Here is a 23,195-nt window from a genome sequence, read left to right on the forward strand (position 1 = left end):
TTTCTCAGTAATTTGGATTTAAATTAAGTAAGAATTATTTTCATTATCAATGTGTTTTTTGGTATCAATCAGCGTCATAACTTGAGTGACAGTGGGCTCTCACAAGTCCTGAGTAACTTCAGATTTATCCACAAAACTCAAACTCAAAACCTCTACAACTTGAATTTAAAATTATATACAACATTAGAATTAGATTTAACCGCATTAAATCCCCATTTCATTTCATTTGAAACTACCAACTGAAACGATTAACCAACTAATTAGTATTTGGTATGTCTACATGTCTATTATTAACCTGTCTGTCTGTGTGTGTGTGAATTCACAGGTTCCTGTATGTGTACACACTTATCTTCAGGTGTGTGTCTGTCTCTGTGTGTGTGTGTGTGTGTGTGTATTGTGTGTGCGTATTGTGTGTGCAGCCAGCCGGCAGCCAGATTGCTATTTCCCCCCTCTGCCCCTATAGAAAGGCCTGGGTATTCTCTGGATGAGGGTGTGATGTACAATTGAAGGGCAGGATTGAAACTGATTACCTTGTTAACTCCTGGCACCCACTGGCAGCTTGAAATAGACCTGAGCGCCAGGGCCTGATTTGCAAATGAATTACCTCTCGCCCGGCCCTCCCCTTCCCCTCCCCTCCCCTCCCTCGTTCTTTTCCCTTTTTTTTTTTTGTCCATTCGGTGCCAAGATCATCTTTTTATATTGTGCCATGACAGATGCTGTGCCGGGCTGCCATTGTTCCCCATCAGTTTTTCTGGGGCCGCGAGGAGAGCCAAAAGATTTCCACATGTGATTTTAACACAAGCATCGCGGCCCCCACCACCTCCCTCCCTGCCGTACAGCCCAGCGCTTTATTCTTTGTGTACCAGTACTGCAATCTACAGAGTTTTGAAGCAGGCGGAAATGTTGAGGAGTGTCATTGTCTCCGTCTCAATAATGGAGAGGTATTTCTCTGATTAGGAAAGGTTCTAATTGGGAGGTATGAAAAGGACCGCTGGCTATTGAGGAAACCGCGGGGAAATTGATTGCTCCCCATGTCGCTCTTTGGCTCTTTCTCTCTGTCTTTGTCCCGCTCTCCCTCTGTAACACACTAAAAAGAAGTCAATTTTCTTCAAAACTTGGCCCCAGGATTCAATTCCTTTCACTGACTCGGTGTGTATAGGCCGAGAAGAGGGAGATACGGGCAGTCTGTAGGGACACACGCTCGGCCTGTGATGTTTTATATGTGTTTAAAATACCTGTATGAGTGTCTGTGTGTTGCTTCAGATTCTCCTGGGTCAGAATGACTTGAAGATGGTTCACCAGCTTCAGCTTATACAGATGCACGATTTATTTTTTTCCTTATTCAAAATGACACTAACAACATCTTTTTTTGAAGACATGGGAGTTTTAACACAAACAGTCGTACCTTTTTCTCTGGGAAAGTTTTTTTTCTGTTTTAAAGAGCTGTCACCTCAACAAACAACACTTTCAGGCCATATACTTAATTATCTGATTTGTGACACTTTGACTCTATAACGCTTCCCTTCCTAATTCTCAGTTGTGATTACAAATTTACCACATCTCGTTAAAATTTAATTACGCTTTTAACGGAGAGCGCTAATTGTCCTCCCTCTACGTGTGTTTTTCTCATAGGGGGGCACTTTTTGTGATTCTGTCATTACAGCTGACGATACATTTTATAATTGTTCCGTTTGTTGTCATCATGTTGTGCTAAAGTGGGTACAGAGTGTAAGTGTCCCTTAATCTCTGTGTTTTTAGTTCAGAGGTACTTAGTGCTTATGAGTCAAAGGATGGTCTTTTCCAGGTTTTTTTAAATTATTGTTAGTGATGCTAAGTAATCATGAGACAAACTCTCCTCTGTTAGAAGCCCGGCAAAGTTTTAAGACATTACTCCAAGTGTGTCCGTCCACTCGTCCTTTTCCAGGTGTCAGATATGGGCCACATATGAACAGGTGTGTGTGTGTGTGTGTCAAAGAGAGCAGAGAGGCCTGACATAAATCAACTTCATCCTTTCTTATTCCTCCTTTTCTGACTTTTTTATTGACTGCACTTAACCCTCCCTCAGCGAAACATAAAATGCAGAATTTGTTAGCCCCACTTTTAATGGACTGCTTTTCTCTACCATTTTGGGATTATGCTAAAGTACAGCCCCCCTCCACTGGGAATAGGGGCAGCTTGCGTACCCGTGTGTGCGCGGGTGCGTACATGCTGAATTACATAGAAAGCATAGAAGCATAAGTCTGTGTTTTGTTCCCTCTTGTGTGTTGTGCATGGAAGAGTGACAGCCCGTGACTTACCCCTCCATTATCCCTTCCTGTGTGCGCGTGCATGTGTGTGTGTGTGTGTCTGTCTAACCCTCCTCATAGCTCTATAAAACCCTGAGAGGTAGCTCTGATAGTACACACACAAAAAATACAATTTCAATTTCAATTGGCAGCCCTGTTAAAAAGGAGCCATGGAGATGGCAATCAGGCCTGCAGGAAAGCTGAGCTCCCTGTATTATTGTGTGTGTGTGTGTGTGTGTGTGTGTGTGTGTGTGTGTGTGTGTGTGTGTGTGTGTGTGTGTGTGTGTGTGTGTGTGTGTGTGTGTGTGTGTGTGTGTGTGTGTGTGTGTGTGTGTGTCCCTCCCTCAACTGCTTAATATCTTGCTTTTGCCTTCTATTAGTTGAACAGGCAGATGTCACTGATGTGGACTGTGTGTTAGTGCATTGTGTGTTTTATCTGTGTGAGTGTGGGTATGCTTGCTCTGGTGTCCCCATCACATCGACTCTTTAATAAATACGCCTGCCATTCTATCAAACAACATATGAATGCTCAATGACACGCTTGACAAGGCCTGCAACTGTGGCAAATGGGGATAAACACACACTCACACTCTCTCACACTCACTCTCTCTTATGAATGTCTCTTTCACAGTATTACAGTGTCCTGTCTCCCCCCTGATGCTTCTCGCTTCTGCTCCTCTCCCCAGTATCTGTGACGGATATCAGTTGGATGTGTGAGTGGCTGCCGAAGGTCTGAATGTTTTGTATGCCAAGTAAAGGAGAAAGATACACGGTAGCTCTCTGGAATCAACAATCAGGACAGCATGATCAATTCACGAGTCATGCCTTTGTGATTTTTTTGTTGTTTTTTTCCTATATGTTGATATACTATGTCAAGTTACCAAAGATACCAAATCAGCATGGTTAACATTTTGAATGTGGTATTTAAAAAAATAGCCAAAACATTCAAGGGTTTAAAAAATTGCATGTGGTCCAATGCAGCTTAATTTTGGACCCCTGGAAAATAGTTGCCATATTTATCACAGAATGAAAACAAATTCTATCCTTTCAGCGAACATAGTCAATCTGTGACCTTCACAGGTTTACAGGTGAAAACTTCTGCAAACTTTTGCACTCATATGAATGCAAAAGCATGCAGCTATATGTTCAAATATGGCAGATGTACAGGCCAGTGCAACACTGTTATCAATATTCTTTATGACTTTTAGCAAATGGCAAATCTCATTCATTCGCCATTTGTGCTTTGTTAAGTTCGCCAAGAGAGTTATATTTTCATCTGCGCTTGTCTGTAAATTTGACAAACTTGATGGTTTATCATTAAACTTAAAGAATGTTGTGTGGGTCAGTAAAGAACCCATTCAATTTTGGTGCGAATTCGAACAAACGGGCAGATCCACATTTTTTTCTTTTCACTTTCTTTAACATCGTGAAATAGGACATTTTCAAACTTTTTACAGATTTCTCAGGGAATAATTCATGGATCTTTATGACAAACATTTGACATTTCTGCAACTGATATCAGAGTGTCTGAAATTTGGTCCAGCTTGATTGAATTTTAGCAGACTTTTGGGCCTTGGTGGAGTTATGCACTCTACTGAGTGCCATTCAAGTTTTTAACTGTTGTTAAATCAATGCAAAACTATTTCAAAAATGTTAATTCCTCTACAATACTTGCACACTATAGGAGCAAATTAATTCTGATTGACCAATACGTCTGCTACCAGCAGGACAGTCAAGTATTTGCCGTCACTTATACGGACAGTTAAAGAAGTTAATCTGGCCTGTGGATGAGAGCCTGTTACATTAAGTCCGATATGATGTGGTAAACATGGCCACTAGTGGACAGTGAAAGGGTTAAAGCTTCCCCACACAGGACAGCGGCCCTGAGAGGTAATGCATGGCTGATGAGTGCTGGGCTAATGGGCCGCTCTGTCAGCTGGAAATCAAATGACTGCCTCTGCATTTTAAGTCCCTCTGTCGCCTCCATTGACTGACTAAAGATATTCATCTTGGCCGTGTCAAGGGGTGGTGGGAGAGGAAGAGAAAGGAGGTGGGGGGGGGTTCAAGTCACGAGCGGAAGAGAAAGAAGAAGAGAGGGGGTGATGGAAAAGAAGGGCAGGGCATATTGAAAGAACCTGAAGACCTAATGCAATTATCAGAAACTTGACCACAAATGACAACTCATCTGGTGCCGGCGCTGTAATTAATTGTCTGCTAGCAAGAGCGCAGGGGTTTTGTAAGGGTGTGTGGTGGGGAGGGTGTGGTGTGCTGGGGTGAGGGAGAGAGTGGAGAGAAAGAGGCAAGTGGGTGATTGGGAGAGGGCAAAATGACAGGTGAGGAGAGACAGAGGGAGGGAGATGAGGTAAGACGAGGCAACAGCTTAAAGATCCTCGTTAGAGTGCAGGAGACGGAATCGGGCTCGGACACGCAGAACACGCACAATGAGCGACCGAGAGAGGCAGAAAGTATCAACGGAAGAGACGACGGGAGGAAAAGTAGGCGATTGAAGTGGATAAAAGGAGAGGAGAAGAAAAAAAAAGAGAGCTGGAACGAGAAAGCAGGAAAGTGCCGTCAGTGTGATGGATCCAGTGTTGGATTGGTCAGTATTGACCTTGCCAGTGCTCCGTTTAACACTCATACTTGTTTGTCCAGTTTTACTTAATTGACCCCAGATAACTAATTGCCGCTTCTTGGAAAAACAGTACATTACTCTCTCTCTGTCTCAGCCTCTGCCCCCCTTCACTTGCCTTTCTCAGTCAGGCTGTCTGTCCTTCTGGCTTTTAACTATTTCAAAAGGAGAAGAGATGTAGTCCACACAAAATATTACAATTTAAAGATCTAATGTGTAACAATTTTTCATTAAAATGTCTAAAAAGGACTTGACCTAGGTTATACATTTTGTTTGTGTATTTACATTATCCAAAATGTTTCCCACAATGTTCAAACGCTGAAAACAAACCAATTTTACTCAAGGTCGCCTGATTGCGACATGTCAGCTTTACCTGTGGTTTTTTCTGTGTCTGCTATAACGTCTGGGGGATTGAACCAATGACCTTCTGTGTAGTGGAGAACCTGCTCTACCTCCTGAGCCTCAGCTGCCCTGTTGCAGCAGTAACTTCCAGCTTGAAGTGAATAACTAAATGATCAAACGTGACATTTATTTGACAGACATTTTGAGAAAGATTTAAGGTAAAACATTTTCCTTGAAGATCCTTTAACATTTAAACAGGATGACCCTATAGACTGTATATAAAGATAAGAAACTAAGCTACATGATGTGACTGTGGCCGAGCCTGTTGCAGCATATTGTGAACCAGTCAGTCTGCTTCATCTCTTCATCACTCCTTCCATCACTCCCCTCCCTCTGCCAAGTCTATAATGTTCTCCTATGGTCGTCATAAGCAGGCCACAGTGTCTTCTGAGGCCTTGTGCTACACCACCATTACTATCTGGCCTGCCTCCACTACAAATTGGATGAACAGGCACTGACACATTTTCAATATTATTACATTAAACCAAGTGGATTTTGATTGATAACCTAATATTGGCCTAATGCAAAACATCAATCATGGCAAGTATATTAATTATTTAATATTGTGGCGTAATTCAGAAATCGATGCTGCCTCTGCGTTGAAGGCCCAGAGTACGGAGGGAGGGAGGGGGATGAGGGAGATAAGGAGAAAAGGAAAGCTCTGTCCCTGAAGACCTCAGCAGATTATATGATGTTTGGAAAAGAGATGAGGATGTAAAATGTGTGTGTGTGTGTGTGTTCGTGTGCTTGCGTGCGCCGAATGTGTCTAATGGATTGAGTGATCCCTTCGGCCCTGGTGCGGACAGCACTGGACAGCTTGCCCTTGATGAAGTCAGGACAACGGATGAAAGAGAGGGAGATTAAATGCAAGTGAGGAGCTTAATAAAGGTTGAATCACAGAAATAAAAGATAGGAGGGGGGGAAATAAGATGTGGTTGTAAGAAGGAGTGCGAGGGGAGAGAGAGGTGGAAGAAAAAAGCAAAAGGGAAATGAGTGGAGGAGGAGGGATCGAGCGCTGCGTCTCCCCTGTGTTAGATTGTTTCTCACTAATTGCGCTTCATTAGCGGATTACACACACTGTCACCACGGTAACAAATGTCTTGCTGTCTGGTTGCCGGGCGCCCATCATGTATAATGAATGTGGCGGGGTGTTTGTCAGAATGTAATGTAATTACAGCTAGATGAAGTTTGCCTTAAGTGGTTGACTTGTCTGCATGTGGCTCATTGACGGAGCACAGAATAAACAAGCAAACATCCCTCCTTCACCACATTCTTCTTTTATCGTTACGTTTGCTCCCATTTCTCCTTCAGACCGTTATTTAGAAATGGTAAAGATGTGGTAAAGGCTTAACTTTGTGGCCACACTGGGTATGGCCTGATGGATGGCCTGATGGATGGATGGATGGATGGATGGATGGAGGAAGGGAGGTGGGTGGAGGATGGGATGGATTAGACAGTATGTAATTTTAGAGATGGTGTAGATTTACACTGTGATGCTGCCGGCTGCATTAGCAACTGCCTGTCGATAAGCTTTCCTTCCTCTCAGTGTGCTCACGCATACACACACACACACACACACACACAATCACACACACAGTGATACGCCACGGCCAGGGTGGAGTTGTCAGTAATGGGGGCCAGAGTTGGATGGGGGGGCTGCTGGGATCGGGGACGGGGGCTGTTTGTGTTCTCTTGATCTTTTGATTTCCACTGCTGCAAATTTGAAATGTGCCAAAATTGCATCTATTATTTACTGCCAATTTGCTCTTTTTAAAACCGACTGCTCCCCTCCTCCTCCTCCTCCACCTCCTCCTCCTACTCCACCACTTCCTCAGCTCGCCATTCTGCTGTTGCCTCCCTCATAATCATACGCACATTTTTTATTAATTCACAGATAATAAGCTCCCACTTTCTTCTCTGTAGTTGGAAATTATTATTATGGCTGCCAGCAGTGGGGCGACAATATTAGTCCACCTCTGTCTGGCACTGATGCAAACACACACACACACACCCACACACACACACAGCACAGGGGTCTGAGGGGTTGACAATTATGATAATTCCTCATTATGTTTTTTCTTCTTCTTTTAATTAACCAAAATCTTTTTGATGTCACTTTCTCTCACAACCATTTCGATCCAGCTCACTTAACTAAACTTAAACTTAAACAAAACAAGGGTTTGATTGTTAAACTATTGCTGACTTTACTTCAGCTCGAGCTGAAATGCTTAAGTCGATTAATCTACTGACGGAAGATTAATCTGCAACCATTATGATAATTGGTTTAAGTCATTTCGTGAGTGAAAATTAACAGAAAGTCACTGGTTTCAGCTTCTGACACACACACACACACACACGCACACACACGCAAACGCACACACGGACACAGAGATAGTTCACATTCACATTGTCTTGTTCTTCACAACTTGTGATGCTACTTTCTTGCCATTCAATAGACCAAAAAATGTATCGAGTGATCTGGAAAATATAGAATAATAATAAGAAAAATAATTGTTAGCTGTTATCCCATTGTCAGAAGTAGCCACAGGTAATGTTCCAGTTATATGTCTTAAAATATTCAGACATTAGTTCATAAATGTGCATAAAACACACTTGAATAGAGTTTGTTCTGCTGTCTCTCAGGTTTTCTTGTGTGTTTGTGTGTGTCTGCAAAAAATGCTCTTTTCATTAAATGACGTTTTGTGTCGGCACTTTATTTACAGTGCGGGAAATGTGTTGTTGTGTTGCAGGGATGCCGCGAACATCAAAGCGAGATTAGAACATCTGGTAAGTTCCATTCGACACCCCCCTTTTATCCGCCATACGCACAAACACACACACACTAACACACTCACACACACTCACTCACACACTTTGATATCTGCATTCCTAATGAAACCTCCGGAATTGGAGCTGAATACCTGCAGCTAACAGGCAGGGAGAGAGAGAGACAGAGAAAACAGAGCAAACAGGAATAGAGGGAGGGTGGCGTCTCCCCTAGGGCCTGGTCCGGCTTTTATATCAGTGTTTCATTTATCCCCAGTCCTTCCCAAACACACACACACAGGTTATCCTCTCTGTTTTGTTGTTTAATTGTGGATATTTGCACAGAGTTTTGCTTGCATGTTTACCTGTTTGCACACATATGAAAGACTAACTATTGGACCCATGCGCATGCGCGCACACACACACACACACACACACACACACACACACACACCACACACACACACACACACACACACACACACCCACACACACCCTTTCTCTCTTCCTCTCCCTCCTCCTGTCAGCATGGGGCCTTTCTTCAGTCGTCTCCCATCCATGAATTGAGGGCCTGCTGGAAACGCTCTCCTGGGACAGCCCTGAAAATTTAATGGCGAACGTTTCCCAGGTTTCTCTTGCTACTTGCTTTAATACGGGGTCATAGTGCCGTGCAACACAGTGAAGAGGTTCTCTCTTCTCTTTTTGGGTGGGAAAGAACCAAGGTTTGATGTGCCCCATATTCCAGGGGATGAATTATAGACAGGGGTCAGCGAGGGTCCCGGCTCTCTGTGGATGTCGCATGCCCTCCCCTCCCTCGCCTCGCTGCATACTAAAACTGCAGGTCCCAGCACCCTACGCAAATGACCCCCCCCCGCCCCACCACGTGCTACGCAAATGACCCTGAATATGCCACACAAATGAGTGACCCCGGAATTCAAGCAACTCAACGTTAACTCTCCACTACAGCAAGCGACAGATCAGACACAGTTGACCTCAGATTTCGACGTTAAGATGCAGAATTATTCCGTAATGTTATTATTGAGTGTATTCAGACCACTGATTGAAGTGGGAGTCGACTTGTGTCTGTGCAGACTGGGTTTTCACAGGTTTCTGCTCATTGTTTACATCAATACCGTTTCAAGTTTTGCCCAAAGTGCATTCATTCCATAGATGTTACAGTTACCACACATTTAATAATTTATCTAAAGCATTTGTGCTCTGGTTTGAGAACGTACGGTGTGTGATAGAGAAGCATCACCTGGGTACATGTTTTTTTCTTTTTGTTTTAGAGACCTAGATTGTGGTTAGGTCTGGATTCAAACACCATCCTATCAGCACCTTGACCTATGACTGTTAAATTATTAAGAATTGTCCAAATTGTACTTTTCCAGCCTATACGGGATATGGTTTAGCAGACCAGGAAACTCAGAGACCAACTGCATACGTTGTAAATCATCTCACATGACGACACTCAGCCAAACAAAACTTTGAATTCCAATGAGCATTCCGATCAGAGTTGGTGGACAGACCCGGACAGATGAGAGAAGGGTAAATAGACAGTAAAAACAGCGTGTTTTTAACATAAAGAATAACCGAAACTTAATTCACACTTTATTTTAACGTACACATTTTTAAAAAGTTGCTGTTATGTGTTTAATTTTCTACGTGATATGAGAAAAAAGCTTTTTTTTTTATTAGAGGACTTATTTATAATTCCTCCATTGCACTGTGAAAACTGACCATAAATATTATACTTTCAACAGTCATAGGTTGAACACACAACGATACAACTCATTTCTCAATATAATGCACTGAATCACGTTTGTCATTTTTTCTAAATTGTAATTGACTATCCCTGGTCTAACGTGATTGGTAAACACATCGTTTTGCTCTGTGTTGTAGAAATGCCAACTAAATCTATTGTACGTTCAATTATGTTGTGCCCCCGCTGTGCACATTTTCGAAGTCACTACACGATCCTTAGATTTCTGCGCCAGAATCCGGACCCTGGGATGCAGTGACTGATGTTAAATATAGTGCATGATGTCTATGGCCTGGGTATATCGGTGTGATGGATGTTGTGCTCCATAAAAGGTGGTGTAAATAATTCAGGAGAGGGTTACGTACATAAACGGCGTTAATCAATATATGTATGGGCAGTTATATCTTGGCAAACATTAGGACGCCTCTGTCTCGTGTTGACGTGAGTGCTCCTGTTAAAGGCAAATGGAGGAATGTGAACTCATTTCAATAAGTGAGAGTACAGGCAAGTATCACTGTGTGTGTCAATACTTCTTGCACGCATAATTGGCCAAATCCACCTTGAATTGTATATAAATGCATCATTTTATACTAATTCACTGAGGTTATATAGCACCGCAGTACTGAGGGATGTACACCAGATTGTCTTTTACTCAGTCATGGTCTACCAAGGTTTGCTTTTGCAGACACAAGTATGTTTGTGTTAATGTTAGGTTTCTTGGCAGGGGTTAGTGCAGCCAGTTTGCATCTCCGTGTATTGTTTTTGTAGTTTTTGCACTAAGTGGACCTATAGGGACAGATTACAGCATGTTTGTGTTAGATTTTTTTTAGTTGCCGCTGTGTCTTTATACTCATCAGGATAGCTCAGGAGTTGAACATTACACATTTACACACTCGGGGAGACACACAAACACACACTGGTATGTTTACCAGTGCATTTTTTTGTGTATAGGGAATTTTAAATAGCCAACCTGAATACGGACAGTTTGAATTTATGGGTGTGTTTGTGCTTATGGGGAGATTGCACCCCAGTCGTCAGCTGCCTGGGGAGCGCAAGACCCTGATTACGATTCGGGACAGAGAACTGTAAATAATGGAGCTCGTCCCCCTCTGAGGTAGAGTTTGCAGGGCTGTTCGAAATGTTGCATCCGTCTTTACTTCTCACATATTTCTGGCGATTACTAAACAGGCATTTATGACTTTTTCGTTGATGTTCCGCTCTTGAGATTAGTGTCGCCAGGCTGCACCCGCTCTCTGTCAAAGTTTTTGTGGATATAATAATTACTTCCTGATATTCATTTGAACCATTAACAGTGGGTTTTCAGTAAGTGCTCCACTGTTTATTCATAACAAACTAAATATCTGCTAAATCTTCACAGTGATGTGAAAATCAAGCTTCTGTTCAAATTATTCCGGTGCTTGATTTTTCATGATGAATGCTAACATTACGTCCTCCTGTTAAAGTAACTGTATGAGTGATTGACTGGAGCGCTAATTAGGTAGGCAATTAAGATGTATGTGGTCTGAGGTTTGTTTTATTGTTCACGTTTGTTTTTTGTTTTTCAGCAGATTGACTGAATCTCACGATCAGTAGCGATGCAGAGAAAAAAGACTGAAGTTAATTGCTCCCAGTGCTCTGCGATAGTTCGGCTCTTGTACACGCACATACTTATGCATCCAGGCGCACACGCACATGAACACACGTACACAAGTGCCTCAGTTTGAATTGAACGATTCCTCGCTCTGGGAGGCGAAATGGAGCGAAAAAGTAAAAGAGGTGGCCTACAGCAGCCAATCAGTCCAGATGCACAGCTTCACATAGCGAAGTAGAAGAAAGCCAGCAGCTCAATCAATACACGGAGAATCAGCCTCATCAGGATTATTGGCTCAACCAGCAGCTGTACCCATCGTTCCAACACACACACACACACACACACACACACACACACACACACACACACACACACACACACACACACACACACACACACTGTAGGGTAGAAGAAGAGAGAGGGAGATGTTTCATTAGTTTGAATAAGACATGATGTTAGAAGGCAGGAGAGGCTGGTTTACAGGTTCATCTAGTGTTGCTAGTTTAGTTAAGATGATGATTTAGAGAAAACAGAATTTAAATTTTGTCATGTGGGAGGGTTCGTTACAATTTCTTGTCTTTTTAGGCCATTGGAGATGTTTTTTAAATCCAATAATAAGGTCAATTGAAAGTTAGATTTTGGGTATAATTCTGCTTTTATTCTCATTATCAATCAAACAGCAACATTGTTTGAATTAGATTGTTTGTAAATGGTCTATAGGACCAACAGTTTTATAAATAGGGCTTATTTAGTCATGGATTTATTTGAAAGGAGACCTCAGAATTAATCTAGTTAACATTTTCAAAATGCACATCGGCAGATCAGGAGACATAATAATGATATAGTTATTTTTGTGACACCACGTATTTCTGCATCCTTCAAAAGCTTGAATTCAAATCTTAACTCTCAGTGGGGGAGAGGGTCAGGGGCAGTTTCCCAAGTTTTCCTGGACAGATTTATTTTCTCGACACTTTTTCTTCTCCGGCACAGGATATTAGTTTTACACAATCAGCTCAATTGTTTGGTCATTGTCGAAGCCTGGTGTCAGAGAAAATCCTTGCTTTTAGATCTTCTAACAAGCTATATACAAATATGCTCTATTAAAATGTTAAAACAGACGAATAATATCTTCAGGGTGTAAAAATATTGATGATAAAAATAATATATTGGTTTTATAAAGTAATACACAAACGCATCCCCCAGCTTCACCCTCAAAACTTTTTCATATTGTTCTAATAGTCACAACATAAAATAGTAAAATGATAAAAACTAAATAATTAATATTTGAGATTTCTGTTTTCTCAGTTATTATTTACACAGGTGTAAACAAGTGGGTTCAAAACCATAAACGAAGATGAGCCTGTACATTATCTTTCTCCCTTGGATTTTACTCTTGGGTGAGCGTCCCTCGACTCCTATATTTGTTTAAGAAATATTGCATCAACATTTTATCTATGAAAAAAGTGTCTTTTCCAAAAGGGTAGAGCAGGAAAAGACGAGTGGGGAGTTGTTGGTTTTTTTGACACGTCACCAGACAGTTGTGCACATGGATCGCTTCAGGGACCACTGGTGTCGTCCGCATGTCCCTCAGAGGGTTGAAGAGTTTACTGAGGCAAATAGCTTGGTTGGCCTTCACTGACAGACAGGGACCAACAGCTGTAGTCAGGAGGACGGCACACACAAACCCAGCATCACTGAGTATGACACTGAAATGACCCAGAGCTGTCTCAGTGAAAAGGGAGACGTTGAGACGAGTTCACAGCTCAGAAATATAATTATTTGTAATTGTTTCTTTAATTTATTGTGCCTGTGTCTTTGCTGTCAAACTGTAATTGTCTCATCAAACACTTTCTCTTTATCTCTTTGTGTCTCTCTTTCTCCTCCTTTGTATTTCTTCGTCTCTAATATGATTGTAGAGGATAAAGAGGTGAAAACAGCCCAGAAAGAGAGAGAGAGAGAGATATTCTGGACAGATAATGGAAGACGGGGGGTGCTGATAATCGGCAAACAGATTTCCATGCTTATTACACTAATGATTTCATGATATTTGATGTGGCGGTGGGGGGAAGGGAGGACGTGGGAGCATAGGTGGAGGGGAGGAGGGGGGTCTCTCTTTCTCTTTTTCTCTAATCTCGACGGCGCGGCTAAATGATGGAGTAATTTGAGTGACCTCTGACACGGGGCAGGCCCAGACGTAATTGCATGTCATTCTGGCACGGGGTGCGGCGTGCAGGGTGCGAGGGGGGGGCTTCACAAAATACAAAGTGTCTCTCCTTTCACGCATATCACTTGCTTTTCATGTGACCCCATCACTGTCTCGCTCTCCATCTTGTTGGCTGTCTCGCTGCGGCTCACTCCTCGAGTGTTTCCCCCCAAAAAAGAAAAAATCGCCCCCCCAAACAAAAGAAAGATTGCATTAATTTTCAAATGATGATATTACATTAAGCGCAGCGATCTCATATATCAAAACGTGAGAACTACTCCCTTACTGTATGTGCTTCATCTTAATGGTATCGCTGGATGTCAAGGGCATGGAGGAAATTAAATCGGAAAGTGCAGATAGACCAAAGAAGATATTATCTCTGGATGATTGCAGTTTTGATAGGTATTCCAGTGAATTTCATTTTCTCCGGATGGGGAGAAGATGAGTTAGCCTGCACATTTGCTCATTTTTCTTCTACATGATTTATGTGAGTTGAGTATAAAACTCTCTCCGTCTCCCCCCCCTTAACCCCCCCACCACCTCCCCCTTTATCGGAAACATACATGCATGCGCACCCACACACACACGCATATGCACATGGGGTAGTAAATTACTGCCTTTGAGTTTGTATCTGAGCCGGGGCAGTTTATGTTAGTGCGGTCGTATGTGGGCAATCCGCAGTGCGTGTGGGTGATTTTTTTTTTGTGTTTGTACGCACGTGCATGTGTGTTTGTACTTTGTGTGTCTGTATGAATACACGCGCCCCGAGATAGTGGCAGAGCCATCAGCGGGAATGATTCCAGGGAGACGGGGGAGTGTCATTACTCAGACTTGTTTACATTCTAAATACGTAATGAAATCTTGTTGGTAATAATGACGGGAATAAAAGTTTGGGAAATTGTAAAAGTGGTGAAGTTTGAGAAATGAGCCCCGGCCTGTGAAATAGCATTTGGGGGCAGGAAACGACATTATTATGCAGTGCTCCTGCCTGCCTGAGACATGAAGATGAACTGCTGGCGGGCCATAAAATGCTGTTAGCCCTAGCCTGAAGTATGGCACATTGTAAAAGAGCCCTGATCCCATATTGCCATTATATATATAAAAGTATAGCCATACACAACATTATTTTTCATATAAGATGAGCTTAGATACAGTGGCCCAGGCCCCCCAAATACATACACTGATAGGCAGATTTTTTTCGCCTCCTTATAAAATATATAAATAAACATATTGCCATGGAACCCATCTCTGCCCTGATCTTATAGACTTCGATATTAAAAACAGAAATATTGCATTTTCCAGGGGCTCTGTTTTCCCCTGTCCTCTTTTGGGTATGGGATATATCAGTGTGTTTGTTTGGGTGCGGTGGGGCGGCTGGGGTGTGGGTGGGAAGAGGAGGAGATGCAGAGGAAGCCTGAGCGAAATGCAACAAATGAAAGAAAATGGAAACAGATGAATACTTTAAAAATATAATGAGATGAATATTGAGCATATCAACTCCAGCATAAAGAGAGTTCGCTGAGGTGGGCGTCTGCGTATGTGTATATTGAAACTGTTTATTGACAGATAATGATGGTTACAGTGGTGTAATTTAGATTTATGTCACAGTAGATGGACTAATGATTTCCCTGATACCCCATCGTTTTTCAAGATTTGTTTTTTTTAGGACGTCTGAAACTGTTTATTTGGATTCTTTACTTTTTCAGTTGGATATGTGAAACAGGATAAATGTGATATAGAGATAAGTCTCCGAATCCGACTGAAACTATGACCTTACTGATAAATTTCTTACGGTTTCTATATAAGATACCTGTTTTACAACCGAAAGTAACGTTGAGGGGTCATATGGTTTGTATAAAAAGCATCAGCGAAATGCACTTTTTGGGGGTTAACCTTTGTCTTTTACTTGACAATGAGGGCATGGACAAATGCAGCAGTCTATAAAATGTTGTTCCTCATACTAACATTTGTACGTACACAAGATTTAAGTGATTTGTCCTATCTCTGCAATAAGGAAACTGAAGCTTGTAGTAGTTTTAAAACTAATGGTAAAAGTGACAAGTGGCTAAGATTGTCAAAATATTTACTGTTATTAAGAACCTAGGACAATGTTCTAAAATTGGAGAGGTATAAAATAAGAGGATGAATATGCTGTTGCTCAACTGTTATGCCTTCAGAAAATAACCGTAGGTACATCAGTTATATTTATTTAATCATAATTTATAATGAGTAAACATGTAGAATACAAAAATAGGACCAAGTAAAGAGGACAGATTTGTGTTTGCTGCATGGTTAACATTCAAACCTGCTAAATGTGTTAAATTATATTCAATAATTAATGAGAGCAAGTTTATTATACTGTAATACAATTTGACTTGTAAAAATCTGTTTTTATCACTTAAAACTTTTATCAATCCCTGCCAGTTCACCTTAAACTAGGTTTTTTTCTTCTCACTTAGTCACTGTCAGTGGGAATCTTTTTAGCACGTGTGATGCTCTGTTCTGAGTTGTGGAGCTGCACTGGCTGCTGCTCCTCGGAGCTGCCAGTTCACCGTGTCTGTCGATTCCAGAGCTCAACTAATCATCAGGCAGACCAGCAGTGCTTTACACTCTCCCTCTGACCCACAGACTCTGTCAACCTCTTCATTGCTTCCTCGTCCCGCCCTCTCCCCTCGTGTCTCTTCCCACACTTTTCTCAGTTTCTTGTTCATTCCTCACTTGACCCGGCAGAGTGACTCGAACTGAACATGGTTGTTATGATGACACAAAACAAATGGGATGGCCTAGATTATGTCAGGACAGGGTGACTAAAAGTAACAGGGAGTTGAAGCAGAGAAGTGTGTGCATGCGTTGCTTTTGCTATTTTTTCTTATAAAGTCTTTGCAGCACTGGAGTTTTATCCTTATCTGTTTTTCTCCTGTCGGTTTCTGCTCAGTCATAAATCGACTGCTCTGATAGAGAGACTAAACTACTTAGTGAGACAGTTTGACCTGCTGACCACAATCTGGCCGGAGATGGCCCATCTGACCTTTGTTCGACTTATCCTTGTCTGCACTAACAGGCATTTATTCATCTGTCAACCCACCACACTTTGCTTTGTCTGCTCAGCCTCAAGTCCAATAATAACAATAATAATAACAGTCCCTTGGAGCGGAGCATGACTACAAGTATCTTAAACTTTCTGCTAGCAGCGCCTCATTATACACAGTGTGGCATTGTTTTTACCAAGTGGAGTGAGGGTTATTTATTTTCCTAATGGGATGTGTTTATTTTTGACTAATGGGACAGACGCTGGGCACTCAGGCTCAGCGAAGCACGTCTCAGTGTGTCTGTCGTCGCTGTGGTGAAGTAAGAGAACAAGCTGGAGGCCGACTGCGAGCCTGCTGGACTTCCTGTCACATATTAGGCAAGAGTTAGACTGAGTCAAGTGGGTGTGGGTATCAGTGCTTAGCAATAGGAGCCCAGTAATAGTAGATTCCTTTATGACAGCTACTTGAACAGGAGGAAAGTGAGTGGAAAAGAAAAAGGAACTGCACCCACACCATTCATGAACAGATTTCATGAAAATGGTTTCTGTTATTATCATTGTTTCGGCATATTGGCTCAATATACAAGTATCTCAAAGTCTGGGGACATGAACACTCAGATGCTCCAACAGGGGGGCAACATGTAAAGGATTTGTGTGCTCCAGCTGAAGTGCTGGTCGAGTAGGGACAGCGATCACCCAGGTCTGCAGAGGAAAGGAAAGTATGGGTTGAATTTGAACTTCTTTACCAGGCTCTTTTGGTAAAAGCTTTTCTTGAGCAAAACCACGGGAAACATGTGAAACTCTTCTGGTCTTCATGTTGTTCTGTCCTGGAGAGAGACGCCGAACCCTAATCTACTCCAACGGAGCAGGATAGGTCATTGCACAGCAGCTTAGCCGATAGTGTCTGTGTGCGTGTGTAAGTAAATTACCGTGATTCACAGTAAGTACAGTCCGTTAACTACATAAATGGCTCTGGGAAAAAAAATCTTTCTTGATATCAGATGGTGTCTGATCCCATGTCCATATTCTTCTTCTTCTTCACTCTCCTTTTTTGTCTACAAATCTTCCTGAAGCTCTGAAGAAAACAAAAGCAACTTTCTGCCTCATCTTTTGTCTTGCTCTTGTTCCCCTCTTTCCACATGGTGTATTAAAATGCTGCTTATCTCAAATACACACCAGTACTTTACACACACACACAAACACACAGAGTCCCTCTCCCGGTGTCTCATGTTTGTTTGTGTGTGTCGAAAAGGCACGGTTCTAATTGTGAGGCGAAGCCACATCAGATGCAGCGGGTGCCTCTCTCCCAGTGGGGGGGGACACTGATCTGTCTCTGGGGAGCACAATTAACGCCTTTTTATTGTTTACTAATGAATTACACACAGCGGAGGCAGGCGTGCACGTGTGAATTAGAGTGAAAAATAAAGAGTACGTTGGGAAGAAAGAAACATGAAATGCCATGTGTGCACTTGTGTGTGGTTTCTGTATCATTACACTGTAAAGCCGAATGCTCAAATTCATTAATTGGAATAGGTAGTGGAAACATATTTGTTTAAAAGTTCTACTTAAACATATTGAGTGCCGGTATGATATTCTCCTTTTTAGTGTGTATTTAACTCACTAATTTTGATTTACATTAACTTTTGGCAGATTGTGTAACCACTACTTAAATCTATAAATTCATAGGTACTCATGAATCTCGTTTTTCAACATCATTTACAGAATAAGTAAATGTTGAATTTAACAAAGACAGATTTGACTCAGGAGCCAGGTTAAGGTGAAAAACTAAAATGTATTTTAATCAAGGCTGAGTAAAACAAGGCACAAAACACAAGAGCCAATATTAAACATGCAGAGAAACACAAGGAACAGAGAAAAGACAGAGAAGCAGAACTGAGAGGGACGAGGGGAACAAGACAAACTGACAGGAAGCAGAGACTTAAATAGACAGGGAGGCAGGATGACTGGACACAGGTGAAGACAATCACAAGCGCGGGAACAGGACAAAGACAGGGAATAAAGATGGAGACACACAAGGAGCATTGTTTCGAAATAAAATAGGATAAGGAAAACTCAGGGAAAAGAAAAAAATGTCCAGAATCAAAAAGTGTCCAACATAATCCAAAAGCTGTAAAATTTGACTTGGTCTGGATGAGTGTAAATTGTTAACCGAACTGACAACTTTCAACAATTATTTGATGGTGTGTATATATATATATATGTAAAACTCGAGCTCTAACAAAGAATAGAGGACTCAGGAGTCTCACAGTTAAGGGCCTCATCCACAACATGAATGTTTCATTAACTGTGATGACTTCTTTTCAAATGTTGATGTTCAAATATCTGCTGTACTCTACAGGCTTTCAGCCACATTGTACAAAGTAAACACTGCCTTTGAACTTGTAATTGTATATTTTTAAGTGAAACATTGCCATTTTTTATGTAGATGTTCAGTTAGTAAAAAAGCGAAGGGCATAAATTCCTCAGTGCTGCTATATTAATCAAGAAAGAAGGACAAAATTAGTTCTTCCACTTTCAAAGCAATGCAGGCACTGCTTACATCTATCAAGATGCATTGCACTCAAGCCTCTGACACCCAACTGTGTTGCTGTGTATTACCACACTAGCTTAAGCCTATTACTTTGTCGGTCAATACTGTCAGGTGACAAAAATGCTCAGCCAGAGAATGTCACAAGAAATCCAAGCTGAATTAACCAGTATTTCTTATTGAACACCAACATCCTCACTGTGACATCACTGATGCAGGAAGAACAGATTATCCAGCAGGAGATCTCGTCTTTCTCGGTCAGAATGGCACACACTGAGGAATTTATTGCATCGATTGACTACAGTTACCATCAGCACTGATTGGAGATCCAGTGGCAAAGTTTCCTTTTAAATTTCTGTGATATGTAGTGTTACATTAAAGGGATAGTTCCCCGAAAAAAGGAAAATTCCCTCATTATCTGATCGCCCCTATGCTTTTGGGGGTGAAGCCAAATCCATATAATTGAAGTAAATGGGCATCATTTCTTCACACATAAAAAAAACTAGTGTTTTGTGGACTCCAACACTTCACCCACCCCTCCATCGGCATGGTTGGGAGTAGATAATTAGTGAATTTTTGTTTTTCTGGGAACTATTCCTTTAAGAGTTAGGTAGTGGTTGGTAGATTTAAACCAAAACTATGCTGCATTGCCTTTGCACATGTTGATTTTAAAAGTAATGAAGAGAGAGAGAGAGGTTTACAAAGATGGCTCAAATTGTGCCTTTGCCATCGTTTTTTATTTTATTTGTAATGTTTTTGTTTTTGTTTAAATATTCACACGTTCCAGTCTTTTGATTAGAAAAAAGACTAAAAAGTACTTTTAATTTGATGTTTTTCAATTTAGTACTAATCAATGCAATTAAGTCAGTTGCAACAAATATTTTAAGTTTCCAGAGTTTTTTTGAGAGTTTTACAAAGTCAATTTTTGATTTGTAAGTAATGAACTGATTAGAAAATGAACTAAAACAGAGTTTATTGAACATGAAATACCTGGTTTCTATACTTAAAATTATTGAGTTCTGTTAACTTATTGCATTGAGCAGTGCAAATGGATACTTTTGAGTTGGCTTAATCAGTTATTTAATTTAACTGTAATCAAAAATTATATGTAACTGAAACTCCAAATATTCAAGGTCTTAAAAACTAAAATTGTGGCAACTGATTGCCTCAATTTTTTTGAGTACTGATTCGGGTTTACGTGTATGTTTGCTTAGTTGTGAGCTGACTTCTAATGCCTTTTACATAACTTGGATAGTAATTTGACTGTTATAGCGTCCACATAGTTGTGTAGACAGGAAGTGCACACTTTCTCTCTTTTCTGTCCTTATTTAATGAGTGCCAATCAAATAAATGTTGAATCAGTACATCTCTATCGACAATTTAACTAATTTGATTATCAAATAATTGTTTTAGTCATTATTCAAGCAAAAATGCCAAATATTCAGTATAGTTAACTGAATATGTTTGGAATTTGGACTTTTGAAGAAGATTCATATTCTTACATAATTTCTTTCACATTTTTATGAAAAGATATCCAAAGATTAATTGATAATAGAAAAAACATTTAGTTGCAGCAAAAAAAAAGGTTAAATCAATGCAGAGTCACACATGGCAAAAATATAATAATCTCCACTGCAACTAAAATTGGCGTTGAGGTGTTTTTTCCTTTTACAGGTGATAAGAAATAATTGCTTTGACATCGCAGATTAGTGTTGTAAGAATTGCAAGAGGTTTGAAAGCAGCAGTGTCCTGTCTTGTGTGATTGAAAAGAACTGGGAGCACAATGTATGTGTGTGCATGTGCGTGTGTGTGTGTGTTTGTATTCGTGCATTTAAGATGCATGGACTTGCACATGCCTCAAGGCCAATGTAAACAAATGCTAATGTAATTACTGAGGGGGGGGCGTCGTAATAAACTGTAACTAAGATGATTGCACGGCACACACAGGTTAGTTAAGCTGTGATGTGTGTTATTGCTTTAAATGGCTGGTTGTTCCAAGACTGATGTCTGTGTCGTTCTAATTGTTCAGCAGGCTAAGTCCCGTACCATTTAATAGGGTTCGAATCCCACCCAGGACTTTAATTTTTTAGCATGTAATCTGTCCATTTGCTCTAAAATAAAGCCATTAACCCATGTACAGGAGAGATGCCAAGAAGCAAGAAACAAAATAGACTAGAAATGTGCTCTAATCACTTCTTCATAAAAGGGAATGGAATGCGTGCGTGTGTGTGTGTGTGTGCGTGTGCGTGTGTGTGTGTGTGTGTGTGTGTGTGTGTGTACGTCTGTGTGGGTGAAGGCCTCAAGTGTTCTTCCTCTTCTTCTGCATAATAGTGATTGGTAATTTCAGCTGTCGAGCACTGCGAGTCAGTGTGAGCATGATCCACCGTGTCACCTGCTACAGGGGATACGCACAACACACGCACTCACACACACATACACACCCATCCATGTTGCATTAAGTGCGTGTCAGTCTGTGTCTGTGCAGTGCCTTGATGTGCGTTCCATCTAGGATACAGCACCCTGACATCGCTACATTAAAGGGGGTCATTATATTTCCCTGACTGCCATCGAAAAGTGACATTTTTACAAAGTGACAAGTTTACAGTTTGATAAATCAGATTTTTTGCTGTGGGTGGGGTGGGGAGCCCGGAGAAGGGATGGTGGTAGGAAGAGTCGGGTTATATGTGGAAGAGGAGGAGAAGGGGGAGGGAGGGAGGAAGCGCTGCCTGTCAGCGACACCCCGGCCCTGTCGCCTAAATGATGCTCCCAGGCAGCGGATTCAGATCCCATCCCCATTAGCATTTAATTTCTCTCTAATCCTACACAGTCTCCGCCGCTGCATGGTAACGAGGGCCGCTGTGCCACGGCAGCGGCGAGAAAAACCTCCGAGAGCAATCTGCGGCGCACTCGCCTTTTATAGCTCCACGCCCTGTTGTAGCCATCATTCTTCCTTGACAATTAAGACCCTCAAATCTAATAGCGGTGATATTGGAATTACTGCAAGGACCTTTTGAGGGCATGTCAGGGAAAAAAGGGCTTCACCTCCCAATACAGCTGTCAAAGCACAAGGCCCTCCCCCCGTTGATGCCCGCTAAGCACTTCTGATGCACACATATAACACACACACAGACACACACATGATGGGAAGGGGAATGTGTTGAGTCTTTGGCTGTGATCTTTCTAAAATGTGCTCTCTGTGCCCTCTTATCCAACTCTCCAAAGACTTGTTACAGCAGCTTTTGTTTTCTCTCTTCTCCTCTCCCTTCTCTCTCTGTCTCCCTTTGTCTCTAAATTTCTCTTCATCTCTTCCTCATTGATTCTCCCTGGTGTGTCAGAGATGTTGTTGCTTTCTGTTTTTCACGAGCCGTTTTTTTTTTTTTTACAAACGACTAGACTACAGCAGCTCGGCGAAGTGTTCCCCCGGTGCTCCACGAGGACAGTTTAAGAGAACATTCACTCTAATGGTTGCTGTTAAAGATTATCATGGGTAAAATATATTTCAGCCCTAAAGGACGCAACAGTTTTAGAGCGAGATTACATAGATGCAGTTAAGTGTGGAGGCTGTTTGTCCTGTCATGAACTGAGCTCTGTGATATCTCAGAGCTGCAGGGTGGGAATGCAAACAGCTGCATCATCCTTTAAGAGGGTGAATTGGAAAATGTTTGAGTTGTGTCTTTCCTGCTTGGTGTGCCCTCGAGCAACACACTGAGCCCGTACTGGCTCTAGGCTCTTTTATGTGGCTGGCCAAGAAATATATGAAACTTAAAATATCACATTATCATTGTTGGCTTATTCTTTGTTTCTCTGTCACTCTACTGCAGACTCCAGCAGAACAGGCCAAAGTTCGAATGCACATGGTCCTTCAGGCTGCAGGTAAGTCCATGATGAGTCAGTTTCTCTTTTTGTCATTGTGGTTCAGAAAGAAACGCAGTCTTGTCACTCACACATCCGGGATGCTAACATGCAGGCGGTGTGTGACTA

At 41.6% G+C, this 23,195-nt stretch overlaps 1 protein-coding gene across 1 annotated transcript in view; it reads left to right on the top strand.

The window, feature by feature from the left end:
• rsrc1 (arginine/serine-rich coiled-coil 1) overlaps positions 1-23,195 on the top strand; it is a 120,413-nt gene that overhangs the window by 34,110 nt on the left and 63,108 nt on the right. Inside the window, exons 5-6 of the mRNA XM_035154616.2 lie at positions 8,067-8,103; positions 23,036-23,087. Coding sequence (XP_035010507.1) covers positions 8,067-8,103; positions 23,036-23,087 — 89 coding nt within the window. The remainder of the gene's footprint in view (positions 1-8,066; positions 8,104-23,035; positions 23,088-23,195) is intronic.

The sequence above is a fragment of the Hippoglossus stenolepis genome, chromosome 4, assembly GCF_022539355.2.
Source record: "Hippoglossus stenolepis isolate QCI-W04-F060 chromosome 4, HSTE1.2, whole genome shotgun sequence".
Classification (NCBI taxonomy): Eukaryota; Metazoa; Chordata; class Actinopteri; order Pleuronectiformes; family Pleuronectidae; genus Hippoglossus; species Hippoglossus stenolepis.